The 20,838-nt window shown below is 26.2% G+C and overlaps 3 protein-coding genes across 3 annotated transcripts; 2 read left to right on the forward strand and 1 right to left on the reverse strand.

The window, feature by feature from the left end:
- Positions 1-2,543: 2,543 nt before the first annotated feature.
- On the forward strand, positions 2,544-2,879 carry LOC145837173 (histone H2A-like). Its single transcript, XM_082944943.1, has one exon. The coding sequence runs from the start codon at positions 2,544-2,546 to the stop codon at positions 2,877-2,879; it is 336 nt and encodes a 111-aa protein (XP_082801069.1).
- Positions 2,880-6,001: 3,122 nt separating this feature from the next.
- LOC145837183 (uncharacterized) lies at positions 6,002-12,721 on the reverse strand. The gene is made up of 7 exons (XM_082944954.1): positions 12,586-12,721; positions 12,201-12,315; positions 10,879-11,044; positions 8,973-9,072; positions 8,174-8,282; positions 6,555-6,706; positions 6,002-6,222 (listed from the first exon to the last, which is right to left on the reverse strand). The coding sequence occupies exons 1-7, from the start codon at positions 12,641-12,643 to the stop codon at positions 6,002-6,004; spliced, it is 921 nt and encodes a 306-aa protein (XP_082801080.1). The 5' UTR covers positions 12,644-12,721.
- A 4,967-nt stretch (positions 12,722-17,688) lies between these two features.
- On the forward strand, positions 17,689-19,523 carry LOC145837193 (enteropeptidase-like). The gene is made up of 2 exons (XM_082944965.1): positions 17,689-19,444; positions 19,516-19,523. Exons 1-2 carry the CDS (start codon positions 17,689-17,691, stop codon positions 19,521-19,523), a joined length of 1,764 nt encoding a protein of 587 aa, XP_082801091.1.
- Positions 19,524-20,838: the final 1,315 nt, after the last annotated feature.

A 20,838-nucleotide genomic window follows, 5' to 3' on the forward strand; every position in this document is an offset into this window, starting at 1 on the left:
GTAAAACTTCAGCTAAAAATATAGGAGAGGCTTGCAAAAGAAAGTTCTATACTAGGGGTGGGCAACCTTTTTAATCTGGCCGGATACGAAAAATTTTTGTTTATGGCAGGCCTAGCATTATGAGTTAGTGATTTACCAGATCATCATCCGCAAAATGCTTTTTTTAATCCGGATCCGGCCGGTTCCTAGTTTTTAAAATATTATCCGGATCTGATTGGGTACTAATTTTAAATTCTGGTTGGATTCTAACTTAAATAAAAGTTTCGGACTTGGCCGGAATCTAATTGTATAGATACGGTTGATCACTTTTCTGAATCCTTCTAATTCAAAAAGTTTCTCAAACGTGACAACTTAAGATGTAGATTGAGACATGTCAGATGTTTATGTAATTTCTACAAATAGAATTTGCATGGTAGTTGACAAAGGTTGGTATGCAAATTATCAGATTTTAAAAAACAATTTGCTTTGGGTAACTTAACAAAAATATATTCTAACTAAGTTAGAACAACACAAAGTATTAGGACAAAATGGTTTTTTATCAGTAGCCATGAATTTGAAAAGCCATTTTTAAACATGTTTTTATGTCAAAATCTCACAGTTTTGTTTTGTATAAATATGATACAAAGTTTTATAAAATTTTTGAAATAATTAAATTTGCAAACCGGACGCTTCTATCGCACTGGTCATTTTCATCTGCGGGCCAAATTCCATTGTAATTCAAAAAACGGTCGGGGCCGATCATTTTAACTTCGCAGGCGGGGTTCGGCCCGCGGACCGTACATTGCCCACCCCTATTCTAAACCAATAACAACAACTTAAACATGAATGACAATAAATTACAACTAGTCAAAACACTTGCTAAGGTTAGTTTATATTTCTTTTTTTAATAATAAAACTGTAATCATAATTGGAATCTAAAAAATTTTTATTACAACTGTAATTCCTATTCTTTCTTTGGGATTTACTATGGTTGGTAATACTTTTCATTTTATTACGGACCCTTGTTGTTTTCAGTTTCACTTTGTTTTATAAATATGAACACTTGCAAAAGTATATGTTCTAGTTCGTTTATGGTCACAATAAAAACTAACTCTTAAGTTAAACTTAAAATGTTTTAACTTTGTTTGTGATTTGTTTTCTGCTTTGAGCGATGATTAAAGTTGATGATTTATTTATTTTGCATAAGAAAATACAAGTTTATTGTTTATGTTGCTAGCATGAACATCAAAATGTTTAATCTAATTTCTTGTGTATGTAGCTTGATTATTTTTTCAGCAAGACATTTTATTTTTTGTTTGCTTTCAAAATTAATTATTCTTAAATCGAAATGTGTTTATTTATTAACACGTTAAAAATATTGTTCAAACTTAATTTATTAAATAATTAATAGTATAACATATATTTATTGTTTATAAACTTGTATTGTATTTACATTAAAAGCAGCTTAAATCTTTAGGATTTAAATTATTAAAATAATCGGATTCGGCCGAATCCTAATTTAAAAATAAGACTCGGATTCGGCCAAATCCAAAACTTTTGGACTCGAAAGATCACTAATTAAAACAGTAAGTTAAATTTAAAGGTAGAAAAACACTGTTCTTTATTTTTTAAGTGTAAAATTAGTTATTATTTTTTAAACATAAATGATCGCTAAAATCTATACTGAAAAATATTTCACCTAGATTTTGTATATATACAACAAAAATATATAAAACTTAAGTTCTAAATATATCATCTAGGACAAATTAGAGGGGTTTGTACAAGTTATAAAGCAATCATTGTCTAAATATTTTTGTTTTTAAGAACAAGTTATTCAAAACTTTAAATAAATTTATTTCCGTTTACAACTGATTTATCGAGGATTTTTTCAATATTATACTAGCTTTTAAACATTTAATTTAGTTCAATGAAGTATTATTTCAAATAGTTTTATACTCCTTAAAAGACTAGTTAGTTCCTGATTAAAAATAAAAGTAGGAAGTTTAAGTTATGAATACCGTAATAGTTGTTTTTTCTCTAAGACAAGTGTCGGCAAACTGCTGCCCGCAAAGCAGAAATTTTTGGTTTACGACGTGCTTTTTGACTGCTAAAACAATCAATGCAGTAGTAAAAGCAAGTACAAGTTTTTTTATAATGAATGTTTACAGTATTCTTTTTTTACTCGTACTAATACTTATAAATTACACATCTGTTCTTATTTATAAACATATTGTTTTCCAAAGTACTGTTATTCAAAAGTTTTGTGAATCGCGAAGTACTTTTTATTTTCAATGTGTGCTATAAAGATTTTTTTTAAAAAACATGACCTGTTTCTCATAAAAGACTGGGACAGTTTCTAAAACTTATTTCAAATAATTTTCATAAACTTTTTATTATATAGAAAAAATTTGTGACGTAATTATTGTATATTTTTGTAATAGAAGCTAACCAGTTTAAAAAATAGAATAAAAAAATTTGTCTATTATAAAAAATTGTTTTGTCTTGTTTTGTTCGACTTTTTTTCAAATACATAAGTAGCAATTTTGCTTATTTTATTAAAAAAAATGGAAGAAGAGAACAGACCAGGACCTTCAAACGAAGTAAAATCAAGATCTTCCAGGGCTGGTCTTCAATTTTCGGTCGGTCGGATCCATCACATGCTGCAGAGAAGTACTAAAGCCGAAAAAATTAGCGCAGGAGCTCCAGTATATTTGGCATCTGTTCTGGAGTATCTTACTGCAGAAGTCATTGAGTTAGCAGGAAATGTTGCAAGAGATGTAAAGCGAAGTCGAATTGTTCCTAGACACGTGGTTTTAGCAATAAGAAACGACGAAGAGCTTTGTAAACTACTCCTCGATATTGCTTTAGAACAAGAAAGTCTTCTTCCTAACAGTTCATGAGCTATTATGGCTGGTTATAATGAGATGATTGACACATTGTTATACATGTAAATGTTTTGTCCCAAAATAAATTGTTCCAATAAAATCATGTAAGGCAATTTTGTGTTAAGTTATTTTGTGTTAAGTTAATATGTTTGAAAACCTTTAAATTTCTAAAAGTTTAAAACAAAATAGTATTTTCAAGCTAGTTTAACTTGTTATTGTTATAACTTGCTAACTTAAACTGGATGTGAATTACATTCTTTTGAAGATAATTCCAACCAAAACAGTTTTAATAAGTTTTTGAACGACAAAAAAAACAGCGCACAAAAAAAAATGATCCAAAGACCTGGAGTACGAAAAATCTTTCGCTTATCGAGTTCTTCACTACTTGGAAACAGTTCAATGTAGGACACAGTTTATTTTAAAATGTGCCTACAGGTTTTGTTGACGTTTAAATTAGAATATATTTCCAACAAAGTTGCAATTGAAAACTAAGACTGTATAATTCTAACTTATAGTTTTTTTTTGTAGACAAAGCTAGAATTTTTTTAATAAATAAAGAAAAATAATTAACTACCTCGTTACTTTTAATTTACTTTCAAAAACATTTTGCAAATCGAATAAGTTAGATAAAGTAGTATATGTTAAACCTGGTTAGTTGCTGTGATTCTTAAGTTCTAAAATGAAGCGTTTTTAACACAGTGAAAGTTTTTCAGAATTATTTTTCAAAATTTATTAAATTTTAAACACGTAGTTCATCTACTTCATAATTGATTTAGAAGTTTAGTATGAAGGTATTTATAATAAATGTATTGCTTATAAACTAAAATAAAAGTACAAAACTGAAATATATTTGTTTATAATTTTTAGCAAAATTTTTAAGTAAACAAAACCTAGTAATCATAATTTAAAAAAATTTTAAATAAGTTATGTCGGTGGGATGTAAAATAAGTATAAAAGAGTTTAGTTTGTTCTGTTGAAATAGATTTAATTAAAATAGAATATTGTTTTTTTTTAGTTACTGGTAGATCTGTGTTAGCTGACTTTTTACAAAAAATAAGTGGAGTAATTTTGTTTATGATCAGCGAATTTAACTCGTTTTGAAACAATAAGTTATTTTCGTACTTTTATTTAATAACAAGAGCTTTATTTAATAAAAATAGTGAGACTTTCATTGAATTTTTTAAGGTAAAAATATATGATTAATATTTTTTTAAATATTATTTTGGAAAACATTTTATAAAACTTAATAGTTTTCAAGTATAATTCAGCTTTAATCAAAAAACAAATAATACTATATAAAAAAGTTACATCAGTCAGTTATACAACTTAACAATGTTTTCTTTTCAGTAAGTTTACTTATACGCAGCACTAATTTTAACTGCAATCCCTTAATTAATACACTGTAATTAAGCATTTAAGAACTATACATTAAGAGTTTATTTTAATAAATAATTTGTACAATTTTAACCACTTATTTAAACATCAGAATAAGATCATAGTTACTTTATTTTAGTTTAAATGGTATATTATTTAATAATTTATTATAGTTGTAACTGACAAATTACCCAACTTTATTAATTAGTTACTATTTAGGTTGGAATATTTTTATATTCCAAATCAGTCTAAGTAATAAGTTTTAGAAAAAATCAATTTAAGCTGAATGAAAATTAATAATTAGTTTTTTATTAACTTAAGTCAGTAATAAGTTGCTCTAGAATTTCAACATCATATTTTTTCTCTTAAAAATTGTAAAATTTACTTTCACTTTAATACTTAACCTTTAAAATACTATATTTAAAATTTTCGATTTTATTCTAAAATTGAAGAAAGTCATTTTATAAAAAAAACTTGTTGAAATGTATAAATAATACCACTCTCTACTAACCTAATCAGCTAAAACTTTGTCTGTTTGACAGTTTAGAAAAAAAATTTTAATATTTTTTTACACTTAATTTTTTTCTATACAATGTTTAATTTTCATCTAAGAACATATTTTGTGTAACATACAATTTTAACCTAATTGAAATACAGTAGTGCATTTTGTATAAGATTCTAAAACTGACTTTAGGAATTTAAGGCTTTAAAAAACTTGCACTTTTAGGGTTTTTATTTAAAATTTTCGTTAAATAGATTTTTTAAGTTGTAATTTCTTTTTTGTGTTGAGTTAATGTTTAGTTAACACAGATATTTATGCTTCTACTTGTTAAAAATTCAGCAACGATATGTCCCTTAACAAATTCAACCGACTAGAATATAAGTTTTCATAAGCAACCTGTCGTTTTGTTATTTCAGTTTGTGTAAAATTTTGAAAACAGTAAAATATTCCTTTAGCTTTGTGCACAAAATATTATTCTTTAAATGAATTTTGAAGAAATAAAAACACTTTTTCATCATGAAAACTACAAATATGTTAATGTTATTAAATTTATTACAATATCACTACAAAAGTATATTTTAAGTTTCATATTTTTTTCTATAGCATTTAAAATTCTAACTTTAGTAATAAAACTAATGAGTTTAATTTCATACTTTTTGTATTGTATTTTTTTTTATCTCATTAAGTTTTACAAACTACAAACAATAAGAAAACGATTGAACAAATTTGTAAGCACAACATTTACTACTTATAGCAATAGTTTGTTTAGTCTTTTGTGATTTTTTTTAAACTTTTTGTATATTTCCAACATATTGTTAACTTCAATTCCCAATTTTCTGGCTTTTAGCTCAGTTTAAATATATAAACATGTATATAAACAATAGTTGTTTATTTCTTAATGATTAAAATAAAAAATAGATTCTATTTAAAACGATAACAAGTGTTACCCATGAAAGTAAAAACAAAATAGGAATAAAACTGTCGTTTTTGTACAAATTTAAGGCTAATCAAACTAAGATTACTACAAATACTGTAAAGTAACAAATATAAAACAGTGCATAACTAATTTGAGAAATAGACTAAAAACAATTATTACTCAAGTTCCTTATCAAAAACAAAAAGACGATCGACCTTGATAAATATAGCTGGAAAATTAAAATTGTTAGGTCAATGGTTCAAAAAACAAAATGTTCGCAGTTAGGAAATAGTTATAGTTTTTTTTGCTTAATAATAGAATACATTTTAAAGTAACAATATAAATTTAATTAATTGTTGTTTCTGTGCCCCCGCTAATACTTCCGTTTAGATAAATGTTTCCTGGACTGTCGTTTAAGTTTGTAGCCGTAGAATTGTTTGAAAACTTCTTGCTACTAGAAACTTCGTTTTCTTGTGCTTCTTTCGTGTGTTCCTTGACATGCTTGCTCAAATTATCACTTCTTTGAAAACGTTTGTTACATACTGGACAAGCAAAACGTTTTTCCCCTAAAACGGAAGAAAAATATGTTAAAAATTTTTAATTAATAATTTTTTTTTTTCCAGTTTACGTAATTGTCAGTCAATCGCTTTTTTTAACATATATACCAGAGTTTTAAAATGTACTAGTCTAGATTAAGTCAACTTGAAACGCTTAAGTTTGTCTTTTTTTTTATTCTTAGCAATATTTAAAGCAATACGAATTTTAATATATAGTTATGAAATTTATCATTATGTTTTTTATATCGTTTATATTCAAATTTCAATTCAAAAGTAGTTAACTAAATGCCTTTAAAAAGGATACTTTTTATTATTTTCAATCTAATTAAAAGTCAATTAACTTGTGTGCCAGCGCAAGTGCGCCTTCAAGTGAGATGTTTTAGTATAAACTTTTCCGCATCCGGGAATGTGACAGTTGTGTAGCTTCGGTTTAAAACTGGGTATACTCCCGAACATGAGTGCTTGCTGGCAGTTTGGACAGTTGCATGTAGATCTAAGTTTGTTCAAAGATAAGAGTCTGTATTTACTAACCGCCATAAAAATAAAATAAAACATTATTAGTTTTTTTGATAATTATGGAAAAGTTATTTGATCGATCATCATTATACAAAATCCTAGTTTTAAAAGTAAGTTTTTTTCTACTAAGTTGCTTAGTTAAACAATATTTAATACTTAAATACTTTTTTTTTGTATAATATTTGCCTATGCTTCAAAGATTCTATCAAATACATTATAAACGTTAAAAATACATTTAAAAATGTTTCATTGGAAAGAATTTTTGACTTTGAATAGTAAACTGCGTCATAATTTTTCATAACTTTGTATTAGACTATACAATTTTTAAAAATAACTTTAAAAAATAATTTTAATTTTATACAATAAATCAACTTATGTTCAGTATCAATTAGGGTGGCTCTAGAATTAGCGTAGTAGAAATTTTCTAACAATAAAAAATGTTACCAAAATATTATCACACACTAGAATGATGCCATGAAAATATTACTTTATCATTATAAAACCTTAAATAATCGGTCGTATATGAATGCTTTAGTCTTCAAGTCTTAACTTTAGAATTGTAGCAAAATGACTTTATGTAAAAATATATACTATAATATAACAAAAAACTCTATCGTTTTACTTTTTAGGTAATTAAAAAAAAAAAGTATTTATTGAAAAAAAATTGCTATGATTAAGACTTAGGTTAAGATCTTGTTAGGGATTTTTGTCATACTAAAAGTCATTAACTTAAAGGTTTGAATTTTGTTTAAAGTACATTTCTAAGTTTTTCTAAATTATAAATATTGATAGTCATCTAACAAATAGACTCTAAAGATTGTTGAAGTGCGGCTTACCTTTTACAAAAGTAATTTTAAACTTTATTCGAACTTTACTTCACCGATTTTCTATATATAAATAGAACACTCTTAAACTGAAGCTTTAGATCATAAAATTATGTTGTATCTGCAGCATTAAATACATACAGAATATAAACATTTAGTTTCAAAGTTATAAAAAAAAAATATATACACTAATGGTTACATGACAATTCAAATTCCGAATATTCTAAATCTTAAAGAAATATTTAAGAGATCATAAAAACATATATCTTGAAAATTAATGTATATTAGAATAAGTAAATAAAACCCATGTATAATTTATTGTTATCTACAGCCTTTTGTTTTGTAAAATTTTGAATATTTTTTGTTATAATATTTAGTATATTGTAAAGCTTATTTTAACCTTATGTCGAAAAGTATAAAAAAGTTTGCAAAAAAACATAGCTTGTAAATACTAATAAGACCTTCATACTTATATTTTATCATTTTGAAATCTAAATAATTTTTTGAGTTGTTGCCCTTTAAATATTTTGTTAAGAACTTTTACAATCGGAATTTGAATTGCTCGAATTTGAATAGTCGTGCACCAACACTAATAAACACTATAAGTAATTATTATTTACCTTCCTAAATATCTTTTTGTTGATTTAGAAGATGTTTTCATACCGGTGCTTGTTGTCGAATTTAAAGAATATGTAGTTGGAGACTTCATTAAGTTTGTTTGTAGATCATCTATATGTAACATACATTGTTTATGTAAAAAAGCTTCACATTTTTGTATAAAACCTTTTAAAAGCTTTCGTCCAACTTAGAGCAATAAAAGAAACTAAAACTATGTTTCGTTTTCTTTTAGTAATATAAAAAATTAAACATCCTTATTTAATTTTTTATATTATGAGCAAAAAGTTTATAAAATTTGTAACTGTTATTATTTATTTAAGTTACAAACTAAAAGAAGTTCCCTCAAAGTGTCGAGTTTTTCAAACATACAAACTTGTACACAAGTTATTCAAAACAAACTTTAGGCTATGCTTAAAGTTATCAAAAAATATCAATATGTACATACACAAAAATCGAAAACATAAAATATCGATATTTAGTCACAATTTTAGATTTGTAAAAAAAGTTTCATAACTTTTCAAACTGTCCGTGTTTTTAAAACTTTTTAGATAAACTATTAATTTGCTTTTTAAATTTTTAAGCTTGCATATATAAACTAGACAATCTGACGTCTGAAGATAGTTAATTTAGTCGAACAAAAATTGTAAGTTATTATCTAGTACATCGGTATATGATGAAATAAATTTTTAAAAAATTTCAAGTACGTCTATACATGTTGTTTAGAAGAAGTAAGTTGTTAAAAAAATATAAATTTCACTAAAGTTTAACATCGCCATTTTGTACAAAAAAGCTTAAACGTACACTGCGGTATAAAAACAGCTTCAGGCAGGTGCGAAAGTGATGAAGATGCTTGAATGGATGAAGAAGCTCCACTGTAGTCAATATGGTGTCCGTATGCTAACTGTTGTGAATGTAGTGAAATATTTTATACTTTTGATAAAATTAAATGTGATAAATGACAATGTTCGAATTTTTAAAATGTTGTTTTGTATTTAAAGCCCGTTAAATGGTATAAGTTAAAATAGCTAGATAATATTTAAAATCTACAGATTAAAAATGTTTGGCACTTTAAGTTTTATAACTAGAATAAAAACATTTCTGTAGAAGGTTTAAATAGTATGTGTAAACAGTTCTCAAATTTTATTAGCTTTTCATTAAGTAAAAAAGGTTTAAAGATTATATTAGATAAAAGTAACACAAATTAATTTGATACTTTACTACAATTGAAATATCAAAATAGCTTAAATTTTATTTTTTGTAAAAAATATAATCAAAAGTGCAATTTATTGTTCGTGTTTTGACACTTGATGTATTTACTTGGTTTAAACAAACTTATAAATCATTAAAAATAGGATTTTTTTAACTAGAAATTGTATAAAAATCATTTATATGCGTAAATATTTTAAAGAAAATAAACTTTCGAAGTTTCTATTTTTCATACATTACTTAATTGTTAGATGTAAACGACTTAAAATAAAAATAGATTTACTAAGTTTTATAAATATTTATTTATTTCTATAAAATATACACAGAGCATAAATAGTTGTTAATGAAATAAACCTAAACAAGCTTTTTATTTCATTAGTAAAATAATCCTTAATAGTTTCTTCACACAAAGTATATTTTGTTATAACATATTTAAAAAAGAATAGTTTATGATAACTGATTATGCCTACAAATGAATACCTTATTTTAATGTTTTAAATTTCTAATAATGTTTTTAATGTAAAGTGTTATAATTCTATCTAAAAGCTTTTTCTTAGTATGAAAACGAAAAAAGTGTATTTTTAAGAATATAAATCTTTAATTATTTTTACAATATAAAAGTTTTATATTTACATTGACATGACCAGTTATATCTGTTTTAATGTGTTTTCTAGGCAGTACATCTTTTTTAAACTTTATTATTAAACATATAGTTTATTTAATTAGCAATAAAAGTTTTTTTTTTTAGGTTTTATTCTATGCTTAACTTTTTAAATGAAGGCTAACTGTTTTAAAATAAAACTCATTAGTTCCCTTTAATTTTTTAGTTTAGACATTTTTTGTTTTACTTAATAATAGTTTTTTGCAGTTTAACAAAATACTTTACTTTATTTATTCTATTTTCTTAATCGTAACTATTAGTAAAAAAATCATTTTAAAAATCAAACGATCTGTAATTTATTAAAATCTTTATAATAAGATCTCAAATGTATATAGTTGTAAATAGTTTAAAAGCATAAAAATTTATATTATAAATATTATAACAAACTGAATAATAATTAGTTAACTAATTTTTATTTTCAAATCTGATAAAGTTATTTTCATTATAATATTTTGACAAGGCGAATCGAATAGATCGAAATTGGTTTTTGTAGTACATAGTTTGTGTTTGTTGTATGTTTAAAACTTGTTACTTAACTCTTATCGATACTCATAAATATCAAGAAAATATTTTGTACCTTATGTAAAATTTTAATTATATGAAAATATTTAGTATTTAATAAAAACTATAAAACAATATCAAAACACATCTCTAAGTTTTGTCCATTTTATTGTATGTAGGTTTAGTTTTTTTTTTTTTTTTTTACAATTTACTACACTTTGTTACAATAATTACTATAAAATATATTCAAAGCCTTTTTTAAAGAAATAAAATTCCCTTTTTTGTTTAAAATAGATTTTTGACTTCTTAAAGTTTCCTTACGATGTTTAACAATCTAACCGGTTGTCTCGGAAGCCAATTGGTAATATTGTTGTGACTGTAAGACCCGTACTGTGTTGTTGATGCTCCTACACTAACTTGCGGGTAACTAGATGATGTTGCTATTATTTCACTAGGATGTTCTTCGGAAAAAAGAAAATTTCCCCATTGACTTTCATTTTTCCAACTGTTTGAGTACTTATTTATATTTATCAATATTAACAATTTATTTTCATTACGAAAAATAAAAACAGTTAGTCTTCTGGATTTTAATATTTAAAACCACACTCTATAAGAAAGTTTAAGTAAAATTCTGGCTTTTATATAAGTTGCAGTCAAAGTTGAACATTCTAAAATCATTTTATTCGGATATATACGATTATGCTTAAAAATTTTAAATATTAAATAAAAACTATATCATATTTAAGTATTTATATATACTTAGTATTTGTTTTTAACTATTATTTAACTTTATGTTCTAATTGTTTTAGCATCTAGTAAGTAACTTAGTTTTCAAAGCTTTTTAAAGTGTTAAATTAAGTCTAAGTGGTTTCGCAAAAGTTTTCTAAAGAAATAATTGTTGCTTAATCTTTGATTTAATTTTTTAAATTTCGTATGAATAGTCTTTTATTTGGTAGACTTTAATTTAAAAGTTGTTTAAGACTTTCAAACAAGCTTTACTTCGTTCTTGAAAGTTACATACTTTTATTCAAATTTTACTTTTAATATTTATACAAGCTCCTTTTTGGTCTACAGTTTTACATTTTAAAATACTGAAACTATTCAAAATAAACAAGACTTTAAAACAGAATATTTATTTGTTATTGTTTCTAAACAGTTGGTTAATTGCATGATGAAAATAATTTGATTCAATTATTTTAAAACAGTATAAATTTTATTTTAAAAGTTGTTTATCGTTATAATTTATTTTTGAAGTTATCTCAATATTCTTGAGTTTTTTGATATTTTTCATATAAAAAAGAAAATAATTAATTCTTCTACAAATGGTTTAAATTATAGTAACAGAACAGCTATAATAAAACTAGTACATATTAATTTTTTAAGTTTAATATTTACCGTTAAGTTTTAAAAAAATATTAGAAAGTATAAATGTACGTGACATATTTTAATGCGTTGTTTTATTCGTAAAAAAGTGTGTTTTCATTGAATTATTAGTTAGTTAAAAGGTTGATGTTAGTTTTATTTTGTTATAAAAATGTTCATATTTTGATATAAAAAAGAAAACAAAATTAAATTGTTGTTATTCGCTAATATTTAGATGAAAAAAAACTAGTGACTTGTACAATTTTTTTATATAGTTTATATCAAAAACAAATGTTTACTTATTTGCTGAAATGTAAGGGTTGGTCTGTTGTTTCGGAAAACTAAAAGAAGAACTTGGTAGTTTCTCTAAAAGTTTTTCTTCGTACGAAGTTGTTAAGTATTTGTATTGCTCACCTGTATAATTAAACTTCAGAAACACGCAGTTACAATTTATTCATACGTACTAGAAAACTAGATTTATTTGATGATAACATTTGAAAAACTTTGAAGACTCGAATAAAAAAAATATTTGTACTTAAATTTAAGTAACATATTTTACTCAGTATCGAAAACAAAATAGTTAAAATCAATTAAACTCTTTTAAATTTGAACTTTTCATTTAAACTTTAACCAAAGCTTTTTCTACTTAAAGTTTATATAAAAATTAATAAACCCAAAACAAACTTGTAGGGAGGTTTCCATTATCCACAGGCTGTGCAAACTCAATTTTTGTAGGTAGCATAACTTCAAGTTTCACAATTAAACAAATCTAAGTACTAAATAAACACAAAATTGATAAAATTAAACGCACTGAACTAATGTCAAATTACGCCTGAAGCGATGCCAGATAAATGATCACTTGCGCTTAGCTGCAGGCTTTATATGTTACCCATGACCGCAGGCAAACACAATGCAAGAGGAGAAAGAGAGCTCAGACCAGGTCATGTGACACGAAAACGATTACCGAGGCCAATGGGTCGCCATGGCAGCAACCATCTTTGGATTGGCCTCTTTCCTGTGTAACTAAGCACAAATTGGTGTTATTACATTTCGTCGCCGCCGCGATTCGCTTCTTTCTCAATAACATCCGCTAAAGTGGTTACGTTTGCAAACATATATTTAAACACTTCCTATAGTCAAATTCACACCAATAATTTATTTTTCTGTTTAAACGTTGCTGAAGTTTCGTTGAACGAACTATTGCTTTTATTTTTGTTAGAAGCAAAAAAAATTGTTATACAAAAGTCTTCGAAACCAAAATTCATCTATACCACCTTAAACCGTAAAAAACAACAAAAGTACAGGGAAAAAAATATAGGTTTATAATAGTCTAATTTACTGTATATTTAGTTTTTAAGTAAATAAATTTATGCTAAAAGACTCTTTCCAGTTAGTTTAGTTGTTAAGTTTTTTATTCAACAATTTATTTATTTAAACGTAATGTTTTTGTACTACTTAATAATTGAAAATTATAACTTGTTTTTACTTTACTTTTATCTATTTGTTCTTGCTTATTCTTGTTAAATAAATAGAGAATAGTCAACTTAAGTTAGATCGTAAAAATATTAAATTAGTTTAATGTTAATAGAACTTTAGCAGTTATTATTGCTTTCAAACTTATTTTAAGCCTTATTTTGCTGTCTTAATTAAAATTAGTTTTATGTAGAATTGGTTTAAAATGATTAAACTTAAAGTGTTGTTTTTGTTTAGGAGTATATATAGTTCTTATTTTTTGTTCATTTAAATTAAAACAAATATTAGAACAATTTTCAACTACCTGTGAGAAAATAAATGACTAAAAAATTTTTTGGAAGATTTTTTAAAACTATAATACTAAAAAATGTTACGACCACATTTTTACTAAGTTTACAGTGAAATAATTTTTACTTTATGGTATATATTCTTAGTTTTAAAGAGAAAGTTAACAGTTTTTTTTTTATTTCCAGTTAAAAACAATTAAGTGACTACTTTTTATATTTAAAGAAGTAAAGTAGTTCAAAAAAGCTCATAAAAAATAATATGAAATTTAAGTATTATAAAGAAACCATAAAAAATCTAGATAGTTTTTAAACAACTAAAACATCTTTAAAATTTAGACAAAGTCCACTCATTTTCTATAGTGTTTCTAGCTAATTTTGTGTTTAATATGAAGTACATTAAACAGAGATTACTGAAGTTTATGAAACTTAAACCTAAACCGTGAACATTTCTCACGGACTTGAACACTCGAACGTTTTATTTCATATGTATTTCGATTTAAAAGGTAAATAGGTTAGATTTTCATGCTTAGATAATTTTAAAGTGTGCATGTAATAAAACTTTGTGCATGTAGAAAATGAATACTCAAGCTTTAATTAGTTTTACTGAAAACAAACTTTTAGTTATTTATTCAAAAAGAAAATTTTATTACTAAATCCATGTTTTGTGATTAATATTAAGATTTTTCAATAATTATTTAAAAAAGCCTTTACATCATTAAAAAGTAACTCTTAAATTATCTGTCCAACTTTTATTCTTTATAAACATAGAAATTGACTAATGTTGTAATTGGTTATTCTGAAAAAGAAACATAAATTTGTAAACTTTTTCAAGAATAAGTCACATATTCAATTGTTCACAATAATACTCCATCATGTAACATTAATATCTTTATGATGAACAAGTAGCAGTGTTAAAGTTTGTGGGCAACCTAATTATGATGTCACAATAATCATAAATGACAAGAATTACAGACAATCAATCATGTGTAACGCTAATGACTTCTAAAAATTGAATAACTGCCTAAAAATGTTAATTTTTGTCTAAAATGAATTACTTTAAATAAGAAATATTCCTAACTAAGAGTTAGTAATTTTTAAAAACTAAACTTTTTTTTTTTAATTACGACTAGTTATTCATAAAACTTGTAAATCTTATAATTACAAATGTAAATTGTTGAATTAAAGTGGTTTTTATTTAAAATAAATTTAAAAAAATAAATTTTTTATTAAAATCCATGAAAATAATTAACAAATAATTATCAAATAACTGTTTTTTACAAAAATGTTTTATAATGCTATTTTGAGTTAGTTTTTAAAACATTTAACTTTTTTACATGACTTTTTTTTTTTGAACACTAAAAATACGATTGTTAACAGATAAAAAGAGTTTTAACAGAAATGGAAATTTTTAAAAACGATGAATTAGAACGATATATATACTGCTTAACTTATTTTCGTTGTGAGTATAAAATACTAATTTTAAAACCAAATTATAATTTAAATAGAAACTTGGGACTATTTTTTGTTTTTAAACTTTATGACGTTTCTATATTTGCAAAGACATTTTTTATTTAACTTTTTGTGTCTAATCTAGGACACCTACTTTTTAAACTTCGTATCCTGAAAGCGAAAAGTTCAATGTCAAAGAGTCACAAAAATAAAGCCGCGCAGTGACCTCTGTAGCTCATGCGTGACGGTTTGGCTGACTTCGTGCTCTAAAAAAGTTTGTATTTCACTTAAGTGCCATGACAACTACATAAAGCTCAAAGAGACAATGAGTGCAGGAAATGCCCCTCGCTTCAATTATAAGCAAATTTATGTTTTTTTAATTTTATTTTACTTTTTCTGTTCCTTAACGTATCAGCGGCAAAAGTCTTCTTGCTTCCCGTGTCGAAATCGGCTATTATTGCATCACATGGCTGCATATTAGATATCAATTATACTTAATTCAGCCAAGTACTCTGTGCTCAATTTGTACCGCACACCTTGAAAGCAGTTAGTTTTAATATTGTAATGCTGAAGTTAAAACAAGTTCTTATGTAAAAATGCGTTATTGTTAACTTTGAAGTAAGCATCAAAAGTATGTAATATACAAATTTTGCCTTGCGGTTTATCCAATTTTTGGTTTTAAATGAATAAATTTTAAACTTAATATGATTATCGCATTTTATGAAAATATTTAAGCTAAAAGTATTTCAATAAAACAACGCGAGATAATTTGCAACAAAGACCTCTTTTTAAACAACTGTTTAAATTTTATTACTTTATTAAAGTAATTTACTAATAATTTTTTTAAGCTCGAATTTTAAATAAGCTGCGCTTTAATCAGATTTATAAAAATGTCATAATAGTTAAAAAGATTTTCATCTAATTTATATCATTCATTTAGAGAATTAAGATAATTACAGATAAAATCAAATTGTTATTAACTTTTAACAAAGTTTTTTTTAAACTTTATTAGTAATTAAAAATGCTTTTAGTAGCTTGAATTTTTGTAAAGCATAGCAACTGAATACATTTTAAATGATATTGTAAGATTTATTGACTTTTAATTTTCCCACGGTTAAAATAGCATAAAGCTTTGCACGAAATTCTGTTCGAAAACTGTAAGAGTAAAACACCCTTTGCCTATTATTGGCCAATTAGAGTTTTATGAATAAAAGCTTTTAATGTATTTTAGGACGCACCTTTTTTATTAAATCCATTTTTTGTACTTATATCTATTTGTAAGAGACCTAACTGTCTTGTTGATAAAAGCAAGAACTTGGAAAAAAATATCTATCGCGTGAAGTAAAAGATACTTACGTGCATGATTATATGACTATTTGTACAATACAATACTTATTGTGTAAATTCTATTGAATTTATTTTAATAAAACATTTACATTCATTACACATACGTCGCCCAATAAAAAAGGGTAGTCCAAATAAGTCTTAATCAAAAAGTTCACATTGGCTTAGTCGAATGTAATTTCTAAGCTCACAAAAATTGATTAGTAATAAAAAATTATTAGTAAGGTATATACTCAATTTTTAATTTGTTTTAAATTGATTCAATTAGTACTTTCCACAAGTACCAATATAGCTTTTGTTGAAAAATGTATTAAAACATAACAGCAATAACTCTCGTATAAGAAACTTTGTTTTATAATCTAGGTTGCAAATAATTTTATCTTTAGTTAAGCACAGTTTTTTTAAAATTACAAACTATTAATAAAATTAGCTGTTTTCTACGGTTTTTTTTTTTTCCAAAAAAGTACCTAGCCTTAAGTGACATCATATAAGTCTATTCAAAATTGTTAACATGTTAGCTGCAGTTAAAATTACTGACATAAATTATTGGTATAGTTAACGAATATTTCTAGTGAAAATCGATGGTTATGTTGTAAAAAGTATCAAACCAAAAATAGGTTAGTTTTGTTAATTTGTATCCTATTACCAGTTTGTTATGGATTATTTATACTTAATTGTGAATATACTGCTATGTACATACACTTTTGGCACAAGTATAGTTACAGAAAACCTAAGTGCTTCTACAGTTGATGTCAACAGCTTTATAAATGTTGACGATCTTATAACAGTTGAACTTAAAGCTATTAAAAAAGACAACAAAATCAAAAGTTATAGTTGTTTTTTATCAAATTCACAAGAAATAGATACAATAAATAGCTTACCTCTTGTAAGTTATGGTTGTTCAGCTGACATCCAAGTGAGAGTAGAGAAATCTAATAGGTTTACTTTCAATTCAAGCTTGTTGCATAGATCTTATATTGACTTTTACTGTGTTTGCACTGCTTGGTTATGCGATTCAAGTAAAGCAGATGATTGTAGTTCTGATAACAACTGTTCAGTGGTTTTTCCTTTTTTAGAAAACAATGTAAAACTAGAGAAATTTAATGTAGCTGTTGAGCTTCCTAAAATAGTTTGTAAAGAAGAAAACAATTGCGGTAGGTTTGAAGTATGTGAAGTTTGGAACTCGCTTGAAACTTGTCAAAACTATACAGAAGACTTTAGTCGAGACCGTGCAATGGAAACTATAACTGACGATGTTTGCTGGCGTGACAATAGACCAAAAGAAAGCTCTGAAGGCTTTATTCGTTCTCCAAATTATCCGCAAAATTATCCGTCTGAGATTCAATGTACAAAAACAATAACTGTTTCTGAGAATGAAGTTATTAGCTTAAATGTTCAAGACTTTAACCTAGAAAACCCAGGGTCAACTAAGGCAGAATGTAATGATTATGTAGAAATATTTGATTCTGAAAACAAAGTCGGTAACACCACTTACTGTGGTAGCAATAGCACAGCCATTAATTTCGTATCGAAAACAAATGAAATAAAAGTTACGTTTAGATCAAACAGAGGACTGCAAAGCAGAGGGTTCGAGTTTAAATGGGAGACTAAGCCTTTATGTACCAATGATTCTTTCAGATGCTGGAACGGAGACTGCATCAATAGCAATTTAAAATGCAACGGAAAGAAAGACTGCTCAGATGACAGTGATGAGATCGAATGTAGCAAGACCTGGACGACTAGCTCACAATGTGGAAAAACAGCAGTTGCTCCGGAATTTATATTCAACACAAAACGTATTGTCGGTGGAGACGAATCAGTTGAAGGTTCTTGGCCTTGGTTCGTTTTGTTGCAAATTTATGATTCAGGCAGACAATTTCTCTGTGGAGGCAGCATAATTTCTTCTAGGTGGATAGTCACGGCTGGTCACTGCAAGATAAGCGTTAAAAATGTTGATGCCATCATTGCAGGTTTGCAAAGACTGTATGACATAAACGGAAAAAACACAAAGAAATACTTTCCGTTGGAAACTCACACTCATGAAAGTTATGCGGGCTCACCGTACTATTACGATTTAGCCGTAATAAAAACAACAAAGGAGATTGAGTTCACAGACTTTATCAGGCCTGTTTGCCTGGCGACCCCAAAAATGACTGAGATCGATACTGTTGCGGCTAACGGTGATGAAGTAACTTGCATTGCAACAGGTTTCGGCAGGCTGTCTTACAACGGGCCTGTTTCGAACACTCTCCAGCAAGTCAGAGTTCCGCTCTTAAATTTTGAGGAATGCGCAAGTGGTGAGTACAAGAGGTACAACTTGAGAAAACCCGTACAAATGTGTGCCGGAGATCTGCAAAGAGGAGGGGTGGACGCTTGCCAGGGTGACTCCGGCGGGCCGCTGGTTTGTTTGTACAAGCAGTCGACGTGGTTCCAGGTTGGCGTGGTTTCTTTCGGAAGAGGTTGCGCTTGGAAAGGAAACCCGGGAGTTTACACCCGAATGAGCGGGGTTTACGACTGGATAAGCTCGAAGACGGGTGTTGACTCTTACCAAAAAGTGGACCTGTGCAGTGATGAAGAAGCAACAGGTCTGTTTGGTGAGCTTACATTCACACCTAGTTCAAGTTCAAGCAACTCGAGTAAATGCAAAAAAGAGCTTATTCTTAAAGAAGCTAAAACAATTACTTTAACAATGAGAGCATCATCTTATTTTCAAAACTATCTAAAGTCTAATGCGAAGTGTGACTACAATATAACAATACTTGAAAAAAATAATGAAGTTTCATATAGTTTGTGCGCCTCTGAAGTTCAAACCCACGTTACAAAACTTAGTCAGGTCAGCTTGTCGCTTAACACTTCTCCGACAGATTCAAATGCAGAGTTTTCGGTTACTTGGGAAGCTTACCTAGATAGGTCACGGAAAGTGATCGAAAATAACATTCCAGCAGCACCAACAGACATTGTTTCAACCGACTCTGGTTCTTTAGAAAAAAGTAATTTTATAGTTCAAACGCAGAACAAAATGTTTCTCATTTTTTTCTTAACTTTAACTTTCTATTTTTAGATCTGTAAACAAATAGCTTTACATATATTTGTTAAATAAAATTCAACTGTTTTTTCAATTTCCACTAAAAGTATATTCTTTTTATGTACTATTCAGAAAGTTTTTTATAAATATAAGTTTAATACTACTCAAACTGTTTTATCAACGTCATCTTACAAACACTCAATTTTTATAAAGTAATATTAGTTCTACGACACTACATATATTAAGGTTTTTTTACTATTCAATATTTTATATGTTTATTTTAGAATTGCTTTTTATAAGTTAAATGAGTTTTTTTATGAAAAATTATGCTTTATTTAGCACCACATGTTATATAGCCATTGATCAACTCATATACATTAGAATTAAATGTGATGTTGGTTAGTATATATTTTTTTTTTGTACATAAATTGTTTTTATAATAACTAGAGGTTGATCACTATACTTAAAAAAAAAACTTTTTTTAACCTAGAAATTAAATGTTTAGTTTATATTTAGACACATATTTAACAAACATTGAATTAATGATTATGGAGTACTGGTTTTGAAACTTATAAAAAACAATAAATTTTCAAGCACTATAACTAGTTGCACTAAAGTTGTATTGGTATGCTAACTAATAAAGCATTTGTAAATATAAATATTTTGATTAACTGATATCCACTAATTTATATACTTATTAATTTAATACCTTGTACAACTGTTATATCAAGTTGGAAAAAATAGATGGTTTTAGTTAAATGTACTGAAACTTTTTTTTCCAACTAGCTTACCTTGTTCGGATCTTTTTCTATAACTTTGCTTATATCTAAAGTTATAAACATTGAGTTTTAACCATATTTTAAAATCATAACTTTAACTTAAAAAAAAACATATTCTATCACTTAATACTAAACAATATGTCTTGAACAACAACTTGTAAATAAATTATCTAAGGTCTACAATTCTTATCAAATACATTTTAATGTACTTTATTACTTAATAAACAATGTTAAAACGGAAGGACTATGGCAATTGCATGATTCAAATTACTTTGTACTGTGTTTGTTTCATTAGTAAAACTTGCTTGTAACGAACAGCTATACTTAAATTTAAAATAAAAGCAATTGACTTTTTTCTTAGGCACGCTGCTGCGCATAGAAGTATGTATTTAAATAGAACATTTAGCACAACACATTGCATTACTAATAAAATTTATTTTCCAGTACTTTCGACTAAGCCTCGTCAGTATAATATCTTGGTAAAATAAATTTAAACTTAAGTACAATTTAAAAAAGCATTTAAACTTTAATACTACCAAATGAAGTTATACTTGTAGAAATCTTGCTCGTTCAGCTTGAA

Source organism: Thalia democratica, chromosome 1 (assembly GCF_965202585.1).
Source record: "Thalia democratica chromosome 1, ktThaDemo2.hap1.1, whole genome shotgun sequence".
Lineage (NCBI taxonomy): Eukaryota > Metazoa > Chordata > Thaliacea > Salpida > Salpidae > Thalia > Thalia democratica.

Excerpts from the sequence above, each read along its gene's own strand:
- LOC145837173 (XM_082944943.1), top strand. The coding sequence starts at position 2,544 with ATGGAAGAAGAGAACAGACCAGGACCTTCAAACGAAGTAAAATCAAGA.
- LOC145837183 (XM_082944954.1), bottom strand. The coding sequence starts at position 12,643 with ATGCTACCTACAAAAATTGAGTTTGCACAGCCTGTGGATAATGGAAAC. Across the intron at positions 8,283-8,972 it reads AGCTGTTTTTATACCGCAGT|ATGATCTACAAACAAACTTA; the intron begins GTACGTTTAAGC and ends TGTTACATATAG. Across the intron at positions 6,223-6,554 it reads GCACTTGCGCTGGCACACAA|GGGAAAAACGTTTTGCTTGT; the intron begins GTTAATTGACTT and ends CTTCCGTTTTAG.
- LOC145837193 (XM_082944965.1), top strand. The coding sequence starts at position 17,689 with ATGGAAACTATAACTGACGATGTTTGCTGGCGTGACAATAGACCAAAA.